This window comes from Astyanax mexicanus, chromosome 11 (assembly GCF_023375975.1).
Source record: "Astyanax mexicanus isolate ESR-SI-001 chromosome 11, AstMex3_surface, whole genome shotgun sequence".
Taxonomy (NCBI): domain Eukaryota; kingdom Metazoa; phylum Chordata; class Actinopteri; order Characiformes; family Acestrorhamphidae; genus Astyanax; species Astyanax mexicanus.
The window spans coordinates 51,281,567-51,308,265 of record NC_064418.1 but is presented as its reverse complement, the minus strand read 5'-3'; the positions used below and the strand labels follow the sequence as shown (position 1 = coordinate 51,308,265).

The window sequence follows — 26,699 nt, the reverse complement described above, 5'->3', positions numbered from 1 at the left end:
ATCATTAGCTATTATGGTAGTCATCTTTTACAATAACATACCTGTAATCTTAGTTCCTTCCTTGGTTTCCAATGGTACTCCAATTCCATATTCATTTTCACCAGTGACTCTGAAGTAATAAACACCTCCCTCCTGAAGATCAGTTATTTTGTAGGTAAGCCGGGGGCAGCTATCAGTCACTCTGGTCCATCCTTTTTTGCTTGCCTCACGCAGATCAACAAGGTAGTTCTTGACGGGAGCACCGCCTTCATTTTCTGGCATGTCCCATGTAACAGTTGCAGAGGTTTTGGTCACTTCCTTTACTCCAATACTGGCAGGTGGTCCGGGTGAATCCAAAACTTTTACACTCAGCGTTAGCGTAGATGTTCCAGCGACGTTTTGAAGTGTCACAGTGTACTTGCCAGAGTCATTTCTTGTCGCTTGCTCAACTGTGATAGATGTGCAAGTGTCAGTGGTATCAATTGCTGCTCTAACTCTAAGATCAACATCAGGTTTGTTCCACATCACATTCGGGACTGGCTTGCCCTTGAATGGGACTCTTAAAGTGAACGAGCTGCCATCTTTGACAATCAGGGTCTTTCTCATTTCATTACTAATGAGGAAAACGGGCTCATCTTCTCTGTCCTTTGCTATCTGTGGATTACTTTCTGGACTTGGCTCGCTTGGTCCAATTTTGTTAATGGATTTAACCACGAAGACGTATTCTGTTCCTGATGTCAGCCCCACAACTGTGAACTCAGTGTTCTTGGTGTGTCCAACTCCAACAACCCAGTCCTCATCGTTGGTCTTCCTGTACTCAACTGAGTACCCTGTGACTGGAGAACCACCATCAAACAGTGGCTTGTTCCAAGTGAGTGTAATTGTGGTTTTGGTGGAATCGATGATCTTTGGTTTAGCTGGTGGAGATGGCAAGAATAATGGATCCTCTGCCTTTGTCAATGGGCAAGGTGTGCTTGGTTTGCTCAAACCTGCGGCGTTCTCAGCGTAGACGCGGTACTCGTACTCACATCCTTCGCGGAGATTGGAAGCTTTGACCCTTAGGTCATACACAGGCTTTTTGTTGACACGGACCCAACGGAGACCAGACTTTTCACGTTTTTCAATCACATAGCCACTGATACTGCTGCCACCATCAGAGACAGGTCTTTCCCAGCAGATTGTCATTGCTTCACTTGTTACATTTGTGACTTCAACACATGTTGGTGCAGCAGCTACGGTGAATGGATCCAGGGCCTTAACAGCATCACTTTCCAGAGCTTCACCTGTTCCGTATTTATTCACTCCCCGAACTCGGAAAATGTACTCATTGCCCTTAAGCAGTTTTGTCACTTTGCATGTTGTGGCCTTCATATCTGCATAGACGAGGGTCCAGGCGAGACGGCTTGTCTCACGTTTCTCTACGATGTAGTGTTGAATCTCAGCACCACCGTTTTCTTGGGGTGGTCCCCATGTTAGTGTGCATTTTTCTGCTGTCAAACCAGTAACATCCAGTGGTCCAGAAGATGGTCCAGGTCTGTCAAGGACTTTGCAGTTCACAGCTATAGATCTGGTTCCAGCAACGTTCTGTAATGTGAGTACGTACTGGCCGGAGTCTCTTCTGATGCATTCTTTAACAATCAGTGTGGTTGTTGTTAGTGTTGAAGAAATTTCCACTCTTGCTTTAGCATCAATTTCTTTACCATCCTTTGTCCATGAAGTCACGGGTAGTGGACGGCCAGAAATTTCAGCATCGATTCTCAGGATTTCTCCTGCTTTTACTACAACCAGCTGTCTGAGTTTATCCTCAATTGTGATACGGGGTGGATCCACGTCATCTTTTACTGTAACAGGACCTGTGCCCTCTGATGGCTCACTGAGTAAACCAGCTGCATTCCTTGCAATCACATGGAAGTCGTATCTCATGTCTTCAATAAGGCCTGTCACATCGAAGTATGTTTCTTGGAGATTGGTGAAATTGCACTTCAACCAGCGACCATCTGGAAGTTCCTTGCGCTCAACGATGTAACCAGTCACTTTGGCTCCGCCATCATTTTCAGGTTTCGTCCAGGTGAGAGAAACCGAAGTTCTTGTAATGTTCATCACAATTGGCTGACTTGGAGCATCACATGGGTCTCTTGCAGCAACAGGCTCACAGGCTTTTGTGCATGGTCCAATGCCTGCAATATTCTCTGCATATACTCTGTACTGATAGAAGAGGCCTTCTTCAAGACCTGTTACCTTGAATTGAGTTTCAGCAACAAGACCTCTAGTGATCTTTGTCCAAAGAATGCTGCTCTGGTCTTTGCATTCCACATGATAGCCGATGACAGGACTTCCGCCATCACTGGCTGGTCGTTTCCATGTAACCAGCATGCCTGATTTTGTGGCATGAGCGACCTGAAGATCAGCTGGAGCTCCAGGTGCTGTGAAGGAGTACTGAGCAACTATTGGTGCAGAGTCAACAGCATGGCTCTTGCCATAACGGTTTTCAGCAGCAATGCGGAACTGGTATTCTGTTCCCTGTGTCAAACGAGACACTTTAATTGATGTCCGTGCCACTGTAGCCGAAACGATTTGCCATGTTGTGGTGGTTGTATCTCTCTTCTCAACCACATAGTTGTTGATCTGACAACCGCCATCATAAAGTGGAGGATCCCAAGATAGTGAGACAAAATCAGCACTCACTTCGTCTACTCTGATGGCACCCGGTGGGCCTGGTTTGTCAAGAACAATAACGGTTATTTCAGCCGATTTGGAACCAATAGAGTTGGTTAGTGTGATTTCATATTTTCCGGAGTCTTCTCTTGTTGCATCCTTAATTACAATCTTAGAAGATGTTTTAGATGTCAGAACGTTTACTCGAGTTGTTTGCTTCAGTGAATGGGCATCTTTCTTCCATACCACTTCTGGGTGAGGTCTGCCTCTAAATGGAACATCGATTTTAAGGTCGTCCCCAGCCTTAACACTGTAAGTGCTAAATAGTAAGTCAATAATTGGTTCAATAGTAATGTCCTTAGCTACAACAGGTGCTAATAGGGGTTTGGGGTCACTCTTTCCTTTGTCGTTAACAGCTGTAATTCTAAATGAGTACTCTTCTCCTGTTGTCAGACCTTCAATTGTGGCTTCCAGGGCCTTGACTGTAGCACAAACTGTCCATTTATCGGTTCCTTTGGTCAACATTTCTATAACGTAGGCTGTGATTTTGCTACCACCATCATGGTCTGGTTTTTCCCATGAGAGACTTACGCTATGGCGAGTTACATCTACAAGTGTGACCTTGCCAGGTGGTAAAGGTGCTTGAGAAACTTTGACTGGCTCTGTGGTGGATACAGGCAACCCAACACCAAGTTCATTCACAGCAAGGACACGGAAGTGATAAACACCTCCCTCTTGGAGATCGTCAACCTTGAAGGAATTCCTGACGCAGTTGTTGCTCACAGTTGTAAATGCCATTCGTTTGGATTCACGTTTCTCCACAATATAATGGGTGATCTTGGCTCCTCCATCAATATGTGGTGGCTCCCACTGAAGCTGTACTGAATCTCTCTTGACATCTTTAACCACAAAGTTCACCGGAGCACTTGGAGAGTCCAAGACTCTGACATTAACGAAAGCAGATTTGGTGCCACTGTTGTTTTCCAGAGTCACAACATATTTGCCAGTATCGAATCTGTCGACATTGTCAATGACCAGCATGGTGTAAGAGCTTGTGACTTCAATTTGTGCACGTTCTGTAAGGGTACCTTCTGCCTTTGTCCATTTAACTTCAGGCTCAGGTCTTCCTCTGATGGTGACGAACAAGCGCAAAGTTGCACTTGCCCGAACATTCACCATTTTTCTCAGGTCAGCATCTAACTCCACCTCAGGTGCCTCCATTTTCTCAGCAGCAATAACAGAACCTGGAACGTCAGCATGATCTCCTGCACCTTCAATATTAAATGCACAAACACGGAAGTTGTATTCTGCATTTTCCTTCAGCTTTTTCACTGTAAAGTGTGTTCCTTGTACACCAGTGTGTGGTGTACACACGATCCATTCATCGTCACTGGCTTCCTTCTTCTCAACAATATATCCGGAGATTGCTGCACCACCATCATAAATGGGTCTGCTCCATGCAATGGTAACAGCTGTGCTTGAATAGTCTGTCACTTTGGGATTGCTTGGAGGGCCGGGAGGATAGATTGCATCACAAGCTTTGTAATATTCAGATGGTTCACTTGGGGTGCCAACACCTGCAGCATTTTCAGCAGATACTCTGAACTCGTATGAGTGTCCTTCTGTTAATCCAGCAGCTCTAAAGCGCAGATCTGTTAGTCTCTTCCTGTTACATTTTGTCCATCTGACTCCTTCTTTGTCACGCTTCTCCAAGACGTAGCCCTCAATTTGTGAACCGCCATCATCCTCTGGTCGTTCCCATGTAAGGACCATTGAGTCTCTAGTGATTGCACTTGCTTCTGGTGTTGAAGGTGGACCAGGTGTCTTGAAAGGATTTTTGGCAAGGACTGGATCAGATTCTAGTGGTTCACCAATACCGTACTTGTTCACTGCCATGACTCTGAAGATGTACTCATTACCTGGCAAGAGTTTGGTGACTTTGTAGCTGATAGCTTGGATTTTGGGTTCAACCATAGTCCAGGACAGCCTGCTGGTTTCCCTCTTCTCAATAATATAATGAGAAATACTTGCTCCACCATCGTGTGTTGGATGGCTCCAGTGTAAATAGCATTTCTCTGCTCTGACACCAGTTACCTTCAGAGGACCATCTGGTGGACCGGGTCTGTCCAGAACTTTGACATTGACAGGCACCTGTTTTGTTCCACCAACATTGCTGAGACTTAGGACAAAATGTCCACCGTCTACTCTTATGCAGTCTTTGACGGTTAAAATAGTGCGGGTAATGGTGGATTTAATTTCCATTCTTGGAGTAGCACTGTCAATTTCCTTTCCGTCCTTCAACCACATTATGTCAGGGAGTGGTTTGCCAGCAATGTCTGCATCAATGGTAAAGGTGTCACCAGCGTTCACAATGATAACATCCTTGAATTTTGATTCCATGGAGACTGAAGGTGCCTCAATCTCATCTTGTGCAGTAATTGGTCCAGTGCTTTCAGATGGTTCACTCAAGATACCAGCTGCATTTCTTGCAATTACTCTGAATTCATATCGGTCACCTTCTGTTAAATCTGTGATTGTAAACTGGGTGTCGATTATGTTTGTAAAACTGGCCTTCATCCAGCGACCATCAGGCAATTTCTTCCTCTCGACAAGATAGCCTGTGATGACACTGCCTCCATCATATTGTGGCTTCGTCCACTGAATTGTTACAAGGCTCCTTGTGATAACAATAGCTTCAGGAGTTCCTGGGGCATCGCATGGGTCACGTGCAACAACAGCTTCTGAAACCTTGCTAGATGGACTTATTCCTGCAATATTTTCAGCAAACACTCTGTATTCATACTCAATGCCTTCCTCAAGACCATTTGTTCTGAGTCGAGTGTCGGTAAGTAGGAGCTTGTTCAGTTTTGACCAGAGAATACTGTTCTTCTCCTTGCGCTCAAGATGATACCCAAGGATAGGGCTGCCTCCATTATTGGTGGGTGGTTTCCATTCAATAACCATATGATCCTTTGTCACTGAGGATACAAATGGTGCACCAGGTGCTGAAGGTTCTGTGAAAGGATAACTAACGACGACAGGTGTTGAGTCAATTGCTGTGCTCTTTCCGTATCTGTTTTCAGCAGAAACTCTGAATTGATATTCTGAACCTGTTTTTAGCTTAGAGATTTTGATTGTTGTACGAGCAATAGTGGCTGAAACTATCTGCCAGGCTGTGGTTGTGGTGTCACGTTTTTCCACAATGTAGTTGTTTATCTGGCAACCGCCAGTGTATACAGGTGGCTCCCAAGAAATTACAACGAAGTCGGCGCTTACTTCCTCGATTTTAACTGGTCCAACAGGTGGGCCTGGTTTGTCTAGGATGATGATGCCAATTTCTTCTGAGACTGTGCCTACAGTGTTTGCAGCTGTAATTGTATATTTGCCGCAGTCCTCTCTGTTGGCATCTTTAATGCTAAGTATGGTGGCTGTTGCTGTGCTTGACACATTTAATCTAGTTGTTTCTTTCAGTGCTTGTCCGTCTTTAGTCCATGTGACCTTTGGTGCTGGACGACCTTTAACTGGAATTTCTACTTTGAGGTCTTCACCACATTGGACACTGAATGTGTTGCAAGTTATTTTGAAGGATGGTTCAATTGTGATATCCTTAGCTGTGACTGGAGCAGCCAGTGGCCTTGGATCACTTCTTCCTTTTTCGTTGAAGGCTGAAACTCTGAACAGATACTCTTGACTCTTGGCAAGTCCTGTAACTGTACCTTCACATGTTTTGGTAGTTGCTGCTATGACCCAATCTTCTGATCCTTTGGGCTGCATTTCAATATAATATCCAAGAATTCTACTACCGCCATCATGATCTGGTTTCTCCCAAGACAGTGAAGCAGTGGATTTTGTAACATCAACCAAAGTGACTTTTCCCACAGGTAGAGGAGGATCAGCTGTTTTTACAGATTCTTCTGTTTCTATAGGCAGACCAACACCAAACTCATTCTCAGCCATGACTCGGAAGTAATAAATGCCACCTTCGGTGAGATCGCCAACGCGCAAGGTTGTCTTGGTGCATTTCGTAGTAATGTTAGAGAAGGCTGGTCTGGTTGATTCACGTTTGTCCACGATGTAGTTCTTTATCTTTGCACCACCATCAATTAGCGGAGGCTCCCAAAGAAGAGTGACATAATTTCTTGTGATGTCTTTGACAGTCAGGTTTAGTGGAGCACCTGGAGTATCCAGTACTTTCACTGAAACAAAGGCTGACTTGCTACCGCTGCTATTTTCCAGATTTAAAGTATATTTTCCAGCATCGTTTCTGTCACAGATATCAATTGAGAGCTGGGTGTAGTTCAGACCCTTTTCAATTTGGGCTTTAGATGGAAGATCGCCGTCATCCTTAGTCCAGTTAATTTCAGGAGTGGGTCGGCCCTTGAAGGGTATGTTGATTCTCATAGATCCTCCAGCACGGACCACAATGCCCTTTCTCAGTTCAGCATCTAGTTCAATTTCAGGAGGATCCATCTTATCTACTGGTTTCACTGTGCCTGTGAGAGCAATTGGCTCACCGACACCTAGTCTGTTCAGAGCACATATCTGGACTTTGTATTCTTGGTGCTCTGTAAGTTTGGTTATTTTGAATTTAGTGGCATTTAGCCCAGTAGGTGGAGTACATGTTATCCATTCCTCTTCATCAGCTTTGCAGATCTCTACAACATAACCCTGGATGTCCAAGCCACCATCATAAATTGGTCTGCTCCATTCAACGGTCACTGAGTTCTTTGTTGTGTCCACAACGTGTGCATTAGTTGGTGGGCCTGGTTTGAACGTGGGGTCACAAGCTTTGTAATACACAGTTGGTGGACTTGGTTGTCCAACTCCAGCAGCATTTTCTGCAGATAATCTGAATTCATATTCATGATCCTCTGTGAGGCCAGTAACTCTGAAACGAAGGTCTGTGACTCTACGTTTGTTGCATTTGGTCCATCTGACTCCGGCTCTGTCTCTCTTCTCTACAATGTAACTGGCAATTTCACTTCCACCATCAGTCTGAGGACGGGTCCAGCAGACGGTCATTGAATCCCTTGAGATATTGGTTATTTCCAGGTCTTGAGGAGGTCCAGGAGGAACAAATGGATTTCTCATGATTACTGGAGCAGATTCCAAAGATTCACCATCACCGTATTTGTTCACAGCCATGATGCGGAAGATGTATTCATTTCCTTTAAGAAGCTTAGTGACCTTGTACATGGTTGCTCCACAATCGCTTGCCACTACAGTCCAAGCAAGACGGCTTGTTTCTCTCTTCTGAATGATGTAATGAGAAACACTGCTACCACCATCATGTCTGGGAGGAAGCCAAGATAACGAGCACTTTTCACTTGTCACGTTAGATATTGTTATGGGTCCTTCAGGAGGTCCAGGTCTATCAAGAACTCTGACATTAAAAGGCACAGATTTAGTTCCACCAACATTAGTAAGGTGCAGAGTGTACTGTCCGCCATCAACTCTGATGGCATCTTTAACAACAAGAACTGCTGTGAAGTCGGTGTTCTTTATCTCAGCTCTTGCTGAATTCTCAACTTCTACATCACCCTTGAACCACTGGATTGTTGGAACAGGCTTTCCAAGGACAGATGCTTCCAGTGTGAATGTTTCTCCTGCACTTACAGTGATGATCTGGCTGTATTTTGAGTCAACCTCATAAGTTGGTGGCTGAACTTCATCCTTGGCTGTAATTGATCCAGTGCATTGAGAAGGCTTGCTGACTGATCCAGCTCCATTTCTGGCAATGATTCTGAAGTCATACTTTGAGTCCTCTTTCAGACCGGTCACTGTAAATTCAGTGTCAAGAACGTTTGCAAAGCTTGCCTTCATCCAGCGACCATCTGGAAGGTCTCTCTTCTCTACAACGTACCCGGTCACCAGGCTTCCTCCATCATATTCGGGCGGAGTCCACCTGAGTTTGACTGAGTGTCTCGTCACAATTATTGGGACGGGAGTACCGGGTGGATCGCATGGGTCCCGTGCCACGCAGCCCTCGGAAACTTTGCTGCTTTGTCCAATTCCGACAATGTTTTCAGCATAGACTCTGAACTCATATTCAATACCTTCCTCCAGTGGTGATGTTTTAAATCTTGCGTCTTGAATAAGAGTTTTATTTATCTTCGTCCACAGAATACTGTTCTTTTCCTTTCTCTCAAGATGATATCCAAGAATAGCACTGCCACCATCTGAAACTGGTTTGTGCCACTCAACGACCATAGACTCTTTTGTGAATGCTGACACAAATGGAGTTCCAGGGGGACCTGGCTCTTTGAATGGGTACTGAGCAATCACTGGTTCTGAATCAATTGCGTAGCTTTTGCCATATCTGTTCTCAGCGAAGATTCTGAACTGGTACTCTGATCCGGTTTTTAGATTTCCAACCTTAAGTGTAGTTCTTGCTACTGTTGCTGACACCACTACCCAGTTGGTTGTAGTAGTGTCTCTCTTTTGTACAATGTAATTAGATATCTGACAACCTCCAGTGTAGGTTGGAGGTTCCCAGGATAGTGTCATACTTTCTGCACTTATTTCATCAATCTTAACTGGACCCGTTGGTGGACCTGGTTTTTCAAGTATGATGACTTCAACTGTGGTCTCTTTTTGTCCAAGTACATTGGCCACTGTGATGTTGTACATACCACCGTCGTCTCTTGTTGCTTCTTTAATGGACAGAGTTGTGTGGTGTGGAGTGTCTGTGACATTAACTCTTGTGGTCTGTTTCAGAGCCACGCCATCTTTAGTCCATGTGATAGTTGGTTTTGGATGACCAGTGATACGGGCTTCAATTTTCAAGTCATAGCCAACCTGTACACTGTAGGTACTGAGCTTTGTCCTTACAGATGTATCAATTACAAGGTCCTTTGCAACTACTGGATGTGCTAGAAGTCTGGGATCACTCTTTCCTTTGTCATTAACAGCAATTACTCTGAAATTGTACTCCTCTCCTTGGGCCAAATTGGTGACGATGGTGTCAAGAGCCTTAACACTAGCACACAGAGACCATTTCTCACTGTCCTTGGCTTGCATCTCAACTTCATAGTGGGAGATTCTGCTACCTCCATCGTGTTCTGGTTTTTCCCAGGACAAAGAGACACTCTTGCGTGTAACATCTACTACAGAGATTTTTCCTGGAGGTTGAGGTTTTTCTGAGATCTTCAGGGGCTCTGGAGTTTCAGCAGGTAATCCAATACCATGTTCATTCTCAGCAACAACTCTGAAGAAGTAGTTGCGTCCTTCTTCGAGTTGGTCAATTCTGTATGTCATTTTGTTGCAGGAGGCAACAGCAGAGTATACTTTCCTTGTGCTCTCCCGCTTCTCAACAATGTAATTCTTGATTTTAGCTCCACCGTCCAGCAATGGTGGCTCCCATGTCAGGGTAACTGAGTTCTTTGTTATTTCCTTTACGTGGAAGTTTGCGGGTGCATCTGGAGTATCAAGTACTCGGACACTGATGAACGCACATTTGCTGCCGCTTGAATTTTCCAAAGTCAAAGTGTATTTTCCACTGTCAAATCTATTGATGTTTTCAATCACAAGAGAGGTGTAACTGCTTGTGATGTCGATCTGTGCTGTCTCATTTATTTCCCCATCAGCTTTTCCCCATTTCACTTCAGGAGCAGGTCGGCCTCGGATTGGAACGAACAATCTGAGAGATCCTCCGGCCCTGACAGTGATCATCTTTCTTAAGTCAGCATCAAGATCAATGTCTGGTGCCTCCAGTTTATCTTCCATAAGTATGGATCCCTTGATATCAGCATTTTCACCAACTCCAATCTTATTTATGGCGCAAATTCTGAATTTGTACTCATGTTTTTCCAACAGTTTTTTAACTTCAAATCTTGTTTCTGTGATTCCACTGGGTGGTGTGCACGTTGTCCATTCATCAGAGATGCCCTCACAAGCTTCAACAACGTAACCTTGAATCTCACAACCGCCGTCATAAATAGGTTTACCCCATTGTAGCACAACAGATGTTCTAGAAATATCAATAACCTTGGGGTTGTTTGGTGGACCTGGTCTGAAGATTGGATCCAGTGCTTTGTAGTAGACAGTGGCAGCACTTGGTTTGCCAACTCCTGCTGCATTTTCAGCAGACACACGGAATTCATAACTGCGGTTTTCCAGAAGACCTGTGACTCTGAAGCGCAGTTCACTGACAACACGCTTGTTGCATCTTGTCCATCTGACGCCTTCTTTATCACGCTTTTCAATTACATACCCTGAGATTGGATTACCTCCATCACTAGAGGGTCTTTCCCATGTAACAACCATGGAATCTTTTGTGATGTTGGATACTTCTACATCAGTTGGTGGTCCAGGTGCAACAAATGGATTTGCAGCAATAACTGGATCAGACTCCAGAGGCTCACCAATTCCATATTTGTTGACTGGGATCACTCTGAAGATATATTCATTCCCTGGCAGAAGCTTAGTAATCTTCAAGTTCAGGGTTTGCACTTTGGATTCTACAACAGTCCAGACTAATCGGCTGGTCTCCCTTCTTTCAACGATGTAATGAGATACCTCAGCGCCTCCGTCCTGCAAAGGCGTTTTCCATGAAATGGAGCATTTCTCACTTGTAACGCCATAGATTGAAATAGGACCATCTGGTGGCCCAGGCCTGTCCAGAACTTTGACGTTGACACTTACTGATTTCTCTCCACCGACATTTTTCAACAGCAGTGTATACTGGCCTCCATCAACGCGGATAGCCTCTTTGATACTTAAAGAAGTGGTGAAGTCTGTGTTTTTGATCTCAAGTCTTGCTGCGTTTGTAAGTTCTTCTCCGGCTTTGATCCAGTGAACTGAAGGAATAGGCTTGCCGAGAATTCCAGCATCAATCTTGAAAGATTCTCCAGCATTAACAACAATTGTCTGAGAGTATTTTGCATCCAAGTCAATCATAGGTGGCTCCACTTCATCCTTTGCTGTGATAGCACCTGTACTGTCAGATGGAACACTGGACACGCCTGCAGCGTTTCTTGCGATGACACGGAATTCATACCGCTGTTCCTCCACCAGTCCACTGACGACAAATTCAGTTTCCATGACATTAGCGAAACTAGCCTTCATCCAGCGTCCACTAGGCAACTCCTTCTTTTCAACAACGTATCCAGTGACCCTGCTTCCACCGTCAAACTGAGGTGCTGTCCATCTTAGTGTTATAGCATTTCTGGTAACAATCACTGCTTCTGGTTTGCCTGGAGGATCGCAAGGATCTCTGGCTACCTGGATTTCTGACACTTTGCTGACTTTGCTCAGACCAACAATATTCTCTGCGTAAACTCTGAACTCGTACTCAATGCCTTCTTCAAGACCACCGACCTTTAATCTTGTGTCTGGAAGAATTGTCTTATTTTGCTTTACCCATAGGAGACTGTTTTTCTCCTTGCTCTCAAGATGGTAGCCCAGAATCTTGCTTCCACCATCACTGCCAGGCTTGTTCCAAACAACAACCATGCTTTCTTTGGTGACCGACTGAACAGTGGGGGTTCCTGGTGCACTTGGGACCTCAAATGGATACTGTGCAACCACAGCCTCAGACAGCAGGATCGAGCTCTTTCCATATCTGTTTTCAGCTGCGATCCTGAATTGATACTCGCAGCCGGTCTTCAGTCTTGCAGCCTTAACTGTTGTTCTTGCCACTGTTGCTGACACAATCTGCCAGTTTGTTGTAGACGTGTCTCTCTTTTCCACGATATAGTTATTGATTGAACAGCCACCTTCATACTCTGGTGGCTGCCATGAAAGTGTCACACTCTCAGCAGTGACTTCATCGATTTTAATTGGACCAGTTGGAGGACCAGGTTTGTCCAAGATAACAACAGTGATGTCAGTTGTAGCCTCTCCAGCCGAATTGACAATTTTGATAGTGTATGAACCCACATCATCTCGAGTTGCCTCCTTGATTAGAAGGTACAAATGCTTATCAGTCACTTCAGTATTTACTCTTGTTGTTTCTTTCAGAGCAACTCCATCCTTGAGCCAGGTGACTGCTGCCTTGGGCTGAGCAGCATAAGGGACATCTATCTTGAGATCATCACCTGCAAGTACACTGAAGGTAGTGAATAACATCTTAAATGTGGGGGCAATAATAAGGTCCTTTGCAACCACTGGCACGCTGAGTGGACGAGGATCACTTGTTCCTTTTTCATTTGTTGCTGAAATACGGAAAGAGTACTCTTCACCTTGAGTCAGACCGGCAATCACAGCCTCTGTTATTTTAACAGTGGTGACCTGGGTCCATTTGTCACTGCCCTTTCCTTGCATTTCCACAATGTATCCTGATATTCTGCTTCCACCATCATGATCTGGCTTCTCCCAAGACAGAGTAACACTGCTTCCTGTTACTTCTTTAAGAGTCACTTTACCAGGAGGAAGAGGTTTTTCAGAGATCTTGACCGGTTCAGTAGTTTCCACTGGGAGGCCAACACCATATTCATTTTCAGCCAAAATTCTGAAGAAGTACAAACTGCCCTCTTGCAGATCACCAATTCTCCAGCTTGTTTTGGGGCAGGATGCGTTTACAATAGAGTACGCCTTTCTTGTCGATTCACGTTTTTCAACAAGGTAATGCCTGACTCTTGATCCACCATCAATAATGGGTGGATCCCAAATGAGTGAGACTGAATCTTTCGTGATATCCTTAATTGTGAGATTCTGTGGTGCCCCTGGAGTGTCAAGTACCCTGACATTCACAAATGCTGTTTTGCTTCCTGAGCTGTTTTCCACAGTTAACATGTATTTTCCACCATCGAACCTGTCAACATTCTCAACGACAAGGCATGTGAATGATGGTGTGATCTCAATGGCTGCTCTGTCGAGAGGCTGGCCATGTTCTCTAGACCATTTAACTTCTGGTGCAGGTCTTCCTTTGATTGGCACAAACAATCTCAATGTGCTGCAGGCTCTAATGTTCACAACTTTACGAAGGTCGGAATCAAGCTCAATCTCAGGAGGAAGATATCTATCCTCTGCTTTGGGGGATCCAGGAACAGATGCAGGCTCTCCAACACCCTCACAATTCAGAGCAGAAATATTGATTTTATAATCCTGGTTTTCAGTTAGATTTGTGATGGTAAATGAAGTTCCAGTAAGACCGGCCCTTGGAGTGACAATTGTCCATTCATCTTCTTCTGGCAGGCAGGTTTCAACAACATATCCTGTGATGTCTGAACCACCATCATAAACTGGTTTATTCCAGGCAACAGTAATAGATGACTTGGTTGTGTCCAAAATTCTTGGATTTCCTGGAGGTCCCGGCTGGAATATTGTGTCACATGCCTTATAAAATGGACTTGTTGGGCTTGGTGCACTCAAACCAGCAGCATTCTCAGCAAGGATTCTGAATTCATATTCATGACCTGGTGTAAGTCCAGACGCTTTGAAGCGCAGATCGGTGACCGATCTTTTGTTGCATTTGACCCAACGAAGACCAGTTTTGTCCCTTCTCTCAATGACGTAAGTGTTTATTGCACTTCCTCCATTGTATTCAGGGTGTCCCCAGCACACCACCATAGAATCCTTTGTAATGGTTGTTACTTCAGGAGCTTGTGGTGGATCAGATGGTACGTATGGGTTTGTAGCAACAGCAGGTTCAGACTCTAGGGGTTCTCCAACTCCATATTTGTTCACTGCCATGACTCTGAAGATATATTCATTTCCTTTCAGCAGTTTGGTAACCTTGTAGCGGTTGACTTGTAATTCTGTGGCGACATTCGTCCATGCAAGTCTGCTTGTTTCACGTCTCTGAATGGTGTAGTACTCAATCTTTGCTCCTCCATCCTGCAGTGGTGGCAGCCATGACAGAATACACTTCTCTGTTGTCATGTCTGTGACACGAAGTGGTCCCTCTGGAGGTCCAGGCCTGTCAAGGACTTTGACGTTAAACAAGAACTTAGCAAATCCTCCAGGGTTGCTAGCAGTCAGAGTGAATGCGCCTCCATCTCGCCGTGCAGAGTCTTTGTTGGTCAGGCATGTGTAGAAGTCTGCAGACTTGATTTCCAGTTTTCCACTGTCTTCAAGCTCCTTTCCATCTTTCGTCCATACCAAAGACGGGATTGGTCTGCCAGTAACATTTGCATCTAGTTTAAAGACGTCTCCTGCTTTAACCACCACAACGCTACTGAAGCTGGCATCAACATCAAGTTTTGGTTCTTCAATGTCATCTCTGCAGATAATGACTTCAGAAGGTTTGGATGGCTTGCTGACAGATCCAGCGGAATTTCTTGCGAAGACACGGAATTCGTATGAAGCATCTTCTGTCAGACCACTTACAGTGAAACCGGTCTCAAGAATATTGCTGAAATTAGCTTTAAGCCAGCGGCCGTTGGGCAATTCTCTTTTTTCCACGTTGTAGCCAGTGATTGGGAAGCCACCATCTCCTTCTGGCTTTGTCCACTGAAGAGTAACTTCATGTCTGGTTATATTAATTGCCACTGGTTGACTTGGAGGATCTACTGGATCAAGTGCATACGCCATCTCTGACGGCTTGCTTGGCCTGCTTAGACCAGCCATGTTTTCAGCAATAACACGGAATTCATAGGCAATAGCATCCATAAGACCTGATGATTTATAGATGTTTCCAACAACAAGGGCTTTGCTGATGCGCTGCCAGAGAATGCTGTTTTTCTCTTTCCTTTCAATGTGATATCCTAGAATTGCGCTTCCACCATCTGAAGAAGGCTCGTTCCAGCTGATTGTAATCGAGTCTTTGGTGAAGGCAGTGACTTGTGGGATTCCAGGTTGGCCTGGTACATCAAATGGATAAGCAGCAAGTACAGGTTCTGATGTAATGAAAGGGCCAACACCGTATCTGTTTTGCGCTTTAACACGGAATTGATACTGATTTCCAGTTGTGAGACGTGCAGCTTTAAACGTTGTACGGATCACGGTTGCTGCCAGCTCCACCCAGGAGGTGCCTGTAGTCTCCTTCATTTCAACAATATAATTGTTGATAGGAACTCCACCGTCGTTCTCTGGTGCATCCCATGATATGAGTACGTAGTCACAAGACACTTCATCGATCTTTATTGGTCCTGTTGGAGCTCCTGGGATATCATGTACTTGGACAGTAATGGTCTCGGTCACGGTTCCCAGGATATTCTTTCCTGTCATGGAATACTGTCCTCCATCCTTTCTCTTGATTTCACGTATGTTGAGGATTGTGGAGGTCGCTGTGTCCTCAATGTTGATCCTCTGTGTCTGTTTAATTTCCTGATCTTCTTTCTTCCAGACAACAGATGGTCTTGGACGACCCAAAACAGGGATTTCTACCTTCACGTTATCTCCTGCTTTGGCTACTACCACCTGCTGGTAGACGCTTCTAAGATCAAATCCTGGCGCCGTGGTCTGTTCTCTAATTACAGCTGGCCGGCTTTCACGAGGTTCGCTTCTACCTGAGCTGTTCACAGCAAAGACACGGAATGTATACTCCATGTTTTCTGTTAGATCTGGAGCTGTATAGTCCAAAGCCTTTATCGTTGTCACATGGACCCACTGGTCAGAATCCTTCTTCTGGGCCTCAATGACATAGCCAGTGATTCTGCTACCACCATCATGTTTTGGCTTGGTCCATGCAAGGGTTGCTGTGTCCTTAGACACATCAGTAACGATCAGATTGGCTGGTGCAGATGGAGCTTGAGAAGCTCTGATGGGCTCAGGTGTTTCTGCCGCCTCACCGATGCCTCGATCGTTTTCAGCTAAAACTCTGAAATAATATTCAACTCCCTCTTCTAAATCTGGGACTTTGTAGGAACACTTTTGGCAGTTGGTTGTGAGAGTTGTGAAGGCCTTTCTGGTGGCATCACGCTTCTCAACAATGTAGTTAATGATCTTAGATCCACCATCGATAAGAGGAATCTCCCACTGAAGAGTGATGCTGTTCTTGGTGATTTCTCTTGGCTTGAAGTTGACTGGAGGTCCTGGCGTGTCCACAACTCTGACATTAACAAATCCTGTCCTCTTTCCAGCAACGTTCTCCAACGTCAAGACGTACTTTCCGGCGTCATATCTTGTGCACTCAGGGATAACTACCAAAGTGTATGACTCTGTAGTGTCAATGTGGGCACGTCCTTTAAGGGGAACATCTTCTTTCGTCCAGGTAACTTCTGGAGTTGGACGACCTTTGATTGGCACAAACAGACGAATAGAGCCGCCTGAACGAACAACAAGTGTTCTTCTAAGTTCTGCGTCAAGTTCAAAGTCAGGGAGCTCTTCACGGTCAACAAGTTCAACAATCTTCTCAATTTCAGCAGGTTCTCCACATCCTTCTGAATTGATTGCGCTCACTCTGAAGTTATATTTGCCTCCTGCTTGTAGGTTAGGAATAACAAGCTCATTAATTCTCAGGGGAGTAGCTGTGGCTAGGACCCAGTCGTCATCTCCGTCCTTTTTGTATTCAACAGTGTATCCTGTGATAGTGAGTCCACCATCGTAGAAGGGTCTACCCCAGTTGAATGTCGCCGTTGTTTTGGTGGTGTCGCTAATTCTTGGGTTGGATGGGGGCCCAGGAGGATCTAGAATTAAGGAGGATATATTTATTTAAATGCATATAAGCCTAGAGCTGAGTGCTAGAACTGACATAGACTTTTTTACTTTTTTAATCATTTAAAACTTTAATTCTAATACAATATTCTACAGTTATATAAAATAAATTAGAACAGCTGTTTTACTTACATGCAATGTCCTTGGTCAGAACTGGTTGTGATGGCTCACTAGGTTCCCCAAAGCCAGCTTTGTTCTCTGCAGTTACGCGGAACTCGTACTCAATTCCCTCAGAGAGGCCTGATACTTTGTAGCGAAGATCAGAGATGGACTTCTTTGAAGCTCTAACCCATCTCATACCTCTCCTTTCCTTTCTTTCAACACTATATCCTCTAATGTCACTTCCTCCATCTATAACTGGTCTCTTCCAGGAAATGGTGACAGCGCTTTTGCTGATGTTATCAATTTCAGGTTTGGATGGTGGCCCAGGTGGTCCTGTTATAAATAAAAAGAGACATTTGTAGCAATCATAATATACTGTATATTTGAAAAATATTCTATTAATCATTTTAGATCTTTGCATTAAAAATGTGTTTATAAACAAATTTACCAAAGCTGTCGACCATCTTGACTGGACCAGACTGACTTGCGTCTCCAGTGCCGTACTGATTCACAGCGGACACACGGAAGATGTACTCATTGCCTTTGATTAACTTGCTGGCTACGTAACGACAATCCATGATGTTTTCAGCAAGCTTGGTCCAAAGGAGGCGGCTGGTTTCTCTCTTTTCGAGAGTATATGACTTTATAGCACAGCCTCCATCTTCCTCTGGTGGTAACCAGGTCAGTGTGCACTTCTCAGCAGACACACTGCTGGCTTCAATCGGACCTGGAGGTCCAGGTATATCGAGGACCTTCACTTTCACTTTTTCTTCCTTAATTCCGAAAGGATTACTTGCGGTGATCGTATATTCTCCAGTGTTCTTTCTGCTGGCGTATTTGATGGACAGAGTTGACGTGGTGGGAGTGTTTGTGATCTGGACAGTGTCTGAAGGCTTGAATTCTCTTCCTGCCTTAGACCATACGGCGGTTGGTGGGGGCTTGCCGAGAATGCTTGAGGCGGTAATCACAATGGTGTCCCCGGCCTTGACCGTGACGCCGTCCTTCATTTCAGGATCGATTGTGATGGATGGTGGCTCTGTACAAAAGAAGAAGAGGTGTGGGTTAATGGTAAAGTGTGATTTTGAGGGTTGATGAATTAGGCTATGATCACACAGCAAGTAAAAGTGACCCAGATCCGTTCTTTTTTGTGATTTTTTAAATTCAGATCTAGGCAACTTTAGTATGTGATATTTATTTCTCAGGGGGACGTCTTTAAAAAAATATTTCACACTTCTACTGAGTGATAAAACTCAGGAAAAACAGGAGGACCAGCACGTTTTTAAGCTTTCTTTGTCACATGACATCGCAACGTTCAGTAGCTCCTCTATTTCCACTCGCTGTTGTTTTTTTTTACGTGGATCTCCGTGGAAACCGTGGTGCGCCCAAAGTGTCATTACAGTGTGCAGTGGACAAATAACTATTTTATTAAACGCGAGGAGACGAAACTCAGACATGTGTGTCCGGACGGAACTAAAATTACCGGAGGAGCACAGAGTTCAGAGAAAAACAGTAGATAATTCAGCCTGTAATTTTCTCAGAGGACGTCTGAGAAAAACACCTACATGATCGTTCTGGACGGGAATAAAATCACAGAGGGTAAAAAAAAAATAAACATAAAAGATAAAAGAAAGTAAATTACCCCAGAACCCCCTGAGAAACTAATTCCATCCAGACAGGGATTTAATAAGGTAAAATCGTAAAAGAGCTCAAAAATAGTTCGACTGATATCTCAGCTTAGGTGTTATGACTGCTCAACGGTCCTAATGAAACGAAAAATGTGGCTGCATTTTTAAGGAAAATAAAAAGCTTAGAAATGAGAAAAGTTTAACGAAACCACGGGCGAAAAAAAAAAAAAGTAAAAAAAGTGGGAGTAGCCGAATAATGTGTAATCTTACAGTAGGATAGAACTGCTTAAAAGCTCCTTAGATTCTAACAAGGATAAAACCGAAACTTCACGTGAAGCGCTGCTCTTTAGCGATCAGTTTAGGAGCATCCGTCAGATATAAACCACATTAAAAGGATAGTATGAACAGCCTAAAATAAAGTAAGTAAAGTATGCAAATAATAAGTAAAGTATACTTAAGAGTAAAACTTACCGTATTCATCTTTGCAGACGAGACTCTCGGTTTGCTCTGATGGAGCGCTGATGGCACCGGCTGCATTCTTGGCTCTAATTCTGAACTCATAAGTGCATCCTTCCACTAAATCTGTTACTGTGAACGCACATCTCTGGATATTGACGTGATTCGCCTTCGTCCAGGCCTTTCCTGGATGTTCCAGTTTCTCAACAAAGTAGCCCGTCAGCTTGTGGCCTCCATCATATTTAGGTGCCGTCCAGATGAGTGTTACAGTGTTCCTCGTGACGCTGATCACGTCGGGTTTACCAGGAGGATCTGTGGAGATTTAGAATAATATATGAAACATAATATATCTTTAATTTTCCCAAAAATCATCAGTGCTCCTTATAATCCGGTGCTCCTTATGTATGAATTCTATCAGTCAGGTATTAAGGAGCAGTAAAGACACTCAACTGAAGTACAGAGTTATACAGGAGTTTCAGTTTAGTTCTCCAGCACAGAGACTGGAGCAGTATTAGCATTAGCTGCTAACCACGCAAAGTGCTAGCCCTTTTGCCATTCAGAGGTGAGTATATCGGACTGTAGTCTGCTGCTAACCCCGGCTAGCACTGCCAGAGCAGCATTAGCATTACCCGCAAACGGTTAGCCGCTAATGCTAATGCTCCAGCCTTAGTACTGGAGAAATTTGTTCATCTAAGCTTACTGTAAATAAATGGAAGTGCTTTATTTACGCAAATAAAGAGTTTTCAGAAGAGAAATCTGTGTAGATTAATATCCAGCACTCGTTTGACTTTAAAAGAAAGAGAATTACCCTTTTGTTTACTTAGTTTAGCTTTACTTAACTTAGTTATCTACCAGCTGAATTAGAAGTCCCTTGTAGTGTCTTTTAAAATATGCTTTATAATCCAGTGCACCTTATGTATAATAAAAGACCAGAAAATAGACGTTCATTGATAGTGCACCTTATAATGCGAAAAATATAGTAATATATATTCTCTTTACCTAATAGATCTAAAAAATATTACAAAACATTTACTTACCAATTGGATCAAGAGCAACAACAGCTTCTGTGGTTTTGCTTGGTTTACCGAGTCCGGCTATGTTTATGGCCAGAACTCTGAATTCATACTCCAGACCTTCAACCAATCCAGTAACCCTGCACTCCTTCACTCTCAGAGGAGTCTTACTGGCTCTCTTCCACAACAAACTGTTCCTGTCTTTGAACTCCACGTGATATCCTGAATTCACAACGAAAATTCAAGATTAATTTACAGATCAAATAGTATTTTATTTAAATTAATTACTATAAAATTAAAAATAAGCAGAAATAAGAATACCTGTAATAGGAGAACCTCCAGTATCCCGTGGATCAGCCCAGGACAGAATAGCAGACTCGTGACGAATACTCAAGATCTCTGGAGGAGCCGGAGCCTCCGGTGCATCTTTAAAACAAAGAAGATAAAAGTCAGAGACAGAGATAACAGTCGGTTATGATCAGATATGTTATCTTATTGGGATTAGTTATTATTATATGTGCTTTTTAACTATAATAACCAAATATTTATTTGTATTAATTTGTATTAATATACATTCATTACAGATCTGTAGAATACATAACAACAGCAAGCAACAATCGAAAATATATATACTTTCACTATTTAAACCTTTCTGAATCATTTATTTGGTATGTGTTTTATGTGTTTTGATATGCCTGAAAATTTGTAGTTTTTCTATGTAAAACTGAAACTTAAATTTAAGGCCCATACGCTTTATTCTACGCTAAAGTCATTTTTCCAAACTATCCACTAGGTCTGGACACTAATTCAGTACCGATTTCTATTATGATGAAAAATGTTTCAAAAATGACTGAAATTTCTGATATTTAATATTACTTATATACAGTATCTCTCACAGACTAAAATCAGGTTTTGATTTTTCTACTTTCCAACAAAAATGCAAACTTTTTTTGTGCAATACAATTTTAATTATTTCTGATCTAGTGCTTTATTTGTAGCATAGTCTGTTCATTAACAATATGAGCAATATCACCACTTATTTGCTATTTATTTAAATTTATTTACTATCTGTCAATGTTTAGCGTAAGATATTCGCACCGGGAAACCATGCTTCCTCTAATTCCTCTGAGATTTTCTAGATCTATGTTTTTAGTTTATATATTTAGACATATTGTTGTATGTATATTGTTTCCTGACTCTTCCGTTCTGTCCTCCACTCTGAGGGATTAATAAAGGCTTATTTTATCTCACAATTAAATAAATATATTAATAAAACAGTAGGAACACTTACTGAATGGATGCTTAGCCACCACTGGGTCAGATCTGAGGAACTCTCCCATGCCGTACTTGTTTTCAGCGCACACTCTGAACAGGTACTCTGTTCCGTCGTGGAGTCGCGTGACCCTCATGGTGTTCTTCTGGATGGCTGACGCGACCGTGACCCACTTGTTGCTGGTGGTGTGTCTCTTCTCTAAGATGTAGTTGGAAACTTCTGATCCGCCGTCGTCTTTGGGCGGACCCCACTCCAGAGTAATGCCGTCGGCCGTGATTTCGTCGAACTTGAACGGCCCGGCGCAAATTCCAGGCTTTCCCACCACCTTGATGTCGATGGCGGATTCCTTGGTTCCGGCGGCGTTCTTCAGGATGATGCAGTATTTATCAGCGTCGCCTCTCTGGCAGTCGCGTATCAGCAGGGTGGTGTTCGCCGCCGAGGATTCAACAGAGATTCTTCCGCTGTCGCCCAAAGCTACGCCGCTCTTCTTCCAGGTGACCGCCGGCGCGGGGATGCCGGAGACGGGGATGGTGAGGCGAACGGTGCTGCCCTCCTTCGCCACGTAACAACAGTCCGGCACGCCTTTAAGATCACAATCTGGCAAAACTGCAGAAGAATCAGAGAAGAATTAAGATAAGTGGTGGATGATGTGGCCTTAAATTCATATTATCGTGATACTGAAGGGAATGTATGAAGAACAAAACACTGAAAAATATTTGATACAATTCAAGATTATTCTGCTGCAGCAAAATAAATAAAAAAATAGTTTCAAATAATAGGTAGAAACAAGCAAACAAACAACAGTTTGCCAGGATTATAAAATAATAATAATAATGTAATAATAATTTAAAAAAAAACTATTGCAAATAATGCAACATGTAATGCAACACAAAATCTACTACAAATCTAAGTGCAGAATATTTAGTGCATGCATATCATCTGCATTAAAGACAAGATAAAAGGTGCTTCAAATTGTTTCTTAAAAACGTTTCTTAAAAAAACTCTAGCAAAAAAAATGTACGCCTTTGTTTAATTAAAAACATGTCATTCATTAATGTGTTTTTAAAAGAATTAAGAATTTTCAATTAAGAATTACAGACGTACCGATTTGATCTTTAGCCACCACAGTGATCTCAGCTGTTGGACCTTCAGAAGACTCGTTGAAGGCTTTAACTCTGAAGGTGTATTCCTTTCCTTCCTGTAGATCCTTCACGGTGTACTGCATCAGCTTAGACTTCATCAGCTGCTTCCACTTATCCTCACCCTCACTGATCTCCAGAGCGTAGGCGACGATGTGGCTTCCTCCATCACTGATGGGTTTCTTCCACCCGAGAGTGCAGGAGTCCTTAGTGATCAGCACAGGCTTGAAGTCGGTCACGGCTCCAGGTTGCTCTGCAGAGGAGGCAAATTGAGTTTTAGCTTAAAGGAGCAATAAGGAAACATGCTAAGTTTAAGTACTGGCAACTCCTGTCAGTGAAGCTTCAGCTTCAGTCTGTTCTTATTTGAAGTATGTGTTATTTCCACACCCCGGGTTGCCAGGTATAGAACACAACAGCACGCAAACAGTGTGCTGCAGCTTTGTAAACGCTTTTCTGATGAACGGGTAATCACTGAGCTTCAGTAAGGTTGCTGAACAAAGCTGGGTAATTTACTACCACCACTGGTGTAGTAGAGATGAAAATGTTTGAGAATTTCTAGTAGATATCGCAGTAATTCTGGACTAAAAAAAGCCTTTTGGCAAAATGTTGCATCTGCACAGTTGATTGATGATAAAATGGTCAAGTACTGAGTAATATTTTTATTTTTTTTAATAATGGTAGGTTAGGTGCTCCTTGCACAATTACAATAACAGTTCTCTAAAACACTTTTTTTCATATCCCAACAAAAGCTATAATTGTATCAGAAATATTTCTAATATATAACAAATTAAAATGAATCCTATCATATCATATTGTATTGGAAATCAAATCAAATTTGGAACTTGTGAATCAGAAGTAAATCGGTTTACATAAATCAGGGATAATACCCAGCTCTAATGATCATCGTATTTTCCGCACTAAGCGATAGCTCTTTCGCCATTCAGAGGGGAGTGTTATTGGCCTGTAGTTTGCAGCTAATCCTGGCTAGCACTGCTGGAGCAGCATTAGCATTATCAGTAGTGGTGAGCCACTAATACTAATGCTGCTGCACCCAGCCTTTGTGGAAACCTGGAAATCTAAGCTTACTGTAAATAAACGGAAGCACTTTATTCACCAAAATTAACAGTTTTCAGGAGAGAAATCTGTGTAAATTAACATCCAGCACTCGTCGGACTTGTCTGATTTGGTCTGAATTTTTTTTTTAAGAATTATAGTTTTGTTTACTTAACTGAAGGAAAGCATGGCGATGCCTCGTTCCTTACTAGTGGCGCATAAAATGCACTTTATAATCCGGTGCTCCTTACAGTGCGAAAAATACGCTATACTTTTTTACAAGTTTTGCACTAAAACAACCCAAAGAAAATTTTTACCTGAAGCCGTCACGGGTCCAGGCGTCTCACAGCCGTCTCCGACGCCGTACACGTTCTCAGCCGAGACTCTGAAGCAGTACGCTTTACCCGCCTCCAGATTGGGGATTCTGAAAGACGTTTTGGGACATTCAGGAGCGACGCAGGTCCACGCCTTCCTCTCCGCCAGACGCTTCTCAACAACATAGCTCTTCACTGGACTTCCTCCGTCAATCAGAGGAGCGTCCCAGGTGATGGAGGCGTGGCTCTTAGACGTCTCCTTCACAATCAGATTGAGGGGTGGTCCGGGGGTATCTATAAACATTTAGATTTAACATTACTACTGCTTTTAATATCTGCTAAAAATCAATAACTTAGCCTATCGCTAAAACTATTTTCATTGGAAAATATATAATCTGAGAAACTATTGCATTAAACAATATTATTGTCATGTTTTTTTAAGCCATTTCATGCCAGTAATGTAATGTAATGTAATGTAATAATTTATTACTTGTAATTATTAATAACATATATAAGCAATGTTTAAGCATTGAGAACAACAGAATTAAATATTGACATGATATATAAAGAAATATTCACAATATCGCAATATTTTTCATCATATATATTCACACAACGGACATTAAATCCTTAATGGACCATTAAGTCCTTATTTTAGCTGCATGGTGTATAATTTTTAAATATTATTTTTTCGTATTTCATTTTTTCTGTACTCTTTTGTACTTAAAGATTGATTATAACTTGCTTATATATTTTCCTGACCTGTTTTTCTGTCCTTTTCTCTGTTCTGTTAAATTTTCCCCATTGTGGGATTAATAAAGGATTATTTTATCTTATCTTATCTTAAATCCACGATTGCAATCAGGGTTCATACACTTTTAAACCAATAAATTTACAAAATTATTCCATGCCATGAAGACAAATTTTCATGATCACATGATTTTTCATGACCAAAAAATCAGTGCAGACATGGACAAAAAAACACAACAAAAAGTATAATTGATGGATTATAATATTGATTTTAGTAGGCCTAAAATGAACCCGATAAAAATGCTGAAACACAATCACTTTGATAACTTTAATAATAAAATGTGTGCCAGATCCTGAGAGCTCCATTGTTTAAGGGCTAAATAACTGAATTAATTCTGAGCTGATTGATGTATTTGTAGCTCAAAAGTGATTTTCTCCATCAATAAATGGAAACAGAGATTTGTGGACCAAATTTCAAAAATTTATCCAGGCCTGGAAATTGCTTTTTTCAAATTCAGTGACTTTCCAAGCTTTTCATGACCGTATGAACGCTGTACTATAGTGGCAGCTTCTTAAAAAAGCACTAATTTAATGACTGTAACAGGCGTAGTGATAGGTAATAATTATAAATATGAATACATTACCTAAGACCTTGACGACTATGGTGTAGGACTTGGTTCCGCTGCTGTTCTCCAGGGTCAGCACGTATTTTCCAGCATCGTATCTGTTGATGCCCTCGCAGTAAACGTACGTATCCCACTCAGTGGTGTTGATGGTGAGACCCTGCCGCTCCTTCAGGTTGGCGTTGACCTTGCTCCAGGTCACCTTGGGTGCAGGGCGTCCTCTGATTGGTACGTAGAGTCTCATGGTGACTCCAGCTCTCAGTACCAGAGCTTTCCTCAGATCTGCGTCCAGTTCAGCCTCAGGTGCGACTAAAATAAACGTATGATACCAAAAAATCGAGTTAGAAAAGCATGAGAAAGAGGAGCTGCTTTGTAAAAAAAATGTGGTGCCACTGAATCCATGAGTCATTTTTTATAGGTTTTATAGGTCAAAAGAAGTATGGGAATTAATGACACATAAAGTGAACCCTGTTTTAGGGTAAAGTGAACAGCCCTGTATGTTTAAAGAGAAGGTAACTAAGAAAGAAGGTAAGAAGTTATGTAGTATATAATATGTTTAGTGAAAGCAAAAATATATAAACACAAAGCAGAATGACTATTGATCATGTTTTTGTATCAAGAAACGACAAAATACTTTTAACTTTTAACTCGTACAGCTCTGAAAAAAAAAAAATAAGCGAGCACTTAAAAATGATGATTTTCTTTGATTTTACCAAATTAAAAACCTCTGGAATATAATCAAGAGGAAGATGGATGATCACAAACCATCAAACCACCAAACTGAACTGCTTGAATTTTTACACCAGGAGTAAAGCAGTATAAAGTTATCCAAAAGCAGTGTGTAAGACTGGTGGAGGAGAACATGATGCCAAGATGCATGAAAAAAAACTGTGATTAAAAACTAGGGTTATTCCACCAAATATTGATTATTTCTGAACTCTTAAAACTTCATCTTTTTTGTCGTTTTTTTTTTTTTTTTCAGACATTTCTCATTTTCTGTAAATAAATGCTCTAAATGAGAATATTTTTATTTGTAATTTGGGAGAAATGTTGTTTGTAGTTTATATAATAAAATAACAATGTTCATTTTACTCAAACATAAACCTATAAATAGCAAAATCAGAGATTGTGGTGTCTTGTTGCTTTTTCCAGAGCTGTATGTTCTGGTTTAGATTGATT

At 42.4% G+C, this 26,699-nt stretch overlaps 1 protein-coding gene and 1 long non-coding RNA gene across 2 annotated transcripts in view; one reads left to right on the top strand and one right to left on the bottom strand.

The window, feature by feature from the left end:
• Nucleotides 1–22,966, top strand: part of LOC111194932 (uncharacterized) — a 53,626-nt gene extending 30,660 nt beyond the window's left edge. The window contains exon 3 of the long non-coding RNA XR_002651378.2: nt 22,846–22,966. This is a non-coding gene — a long non-coding RNA (uncharacterized LOC111194932). The remainder of the gene's footprint in view (nt 1–22,845) is intronic.
• The window catches only part of ttn.2 (titin, tandem duplicate 2), a 285,809-nt gene that overhangs the window by 26,560 nt on the left and 232,550 nt on the right, over nt 1–26,699 (bottom strand). The window contains exons 198-207 of the mRNA XM_049484655.1: nt 25,542–25,829; nt 24,151–24,441; nt 22,746–23,033; nt 21,660–22,247; nt 20,690–20,794; nt 20,393–20,590; nt 19,371–19,667; nt 17,723–18,310; nt 17,305–17,607; nt 42–17,144 (exon numbers count right to left, since the gene is read on the bottom strand). Of these exons, the coding sequence (XP_049340612.1) occupies nt 42–17,144; nt 17,305–17,607; nt 17,723–18,310; nt 19,371–19,667; nt 20,393–20,590; nt 20,690–20,794; nt 21,660–22,247; nt 22,746–23,033; nt 24,151–24,441; nt 25,542–25,829 (20,049 nt within the window). The remainder of the gene's footprint in view (nt 1–41; nt 17,145–17,304; nt 17,608–17,722; nt 18,311–19,370; nt 19,668–20,392; nt 20,591–20,689; nt 20,795–21,659; nt 22,248–22,745; nt 23,034–24,150; nt 24,442–25,541; nt 25,830–26,699) is intronic.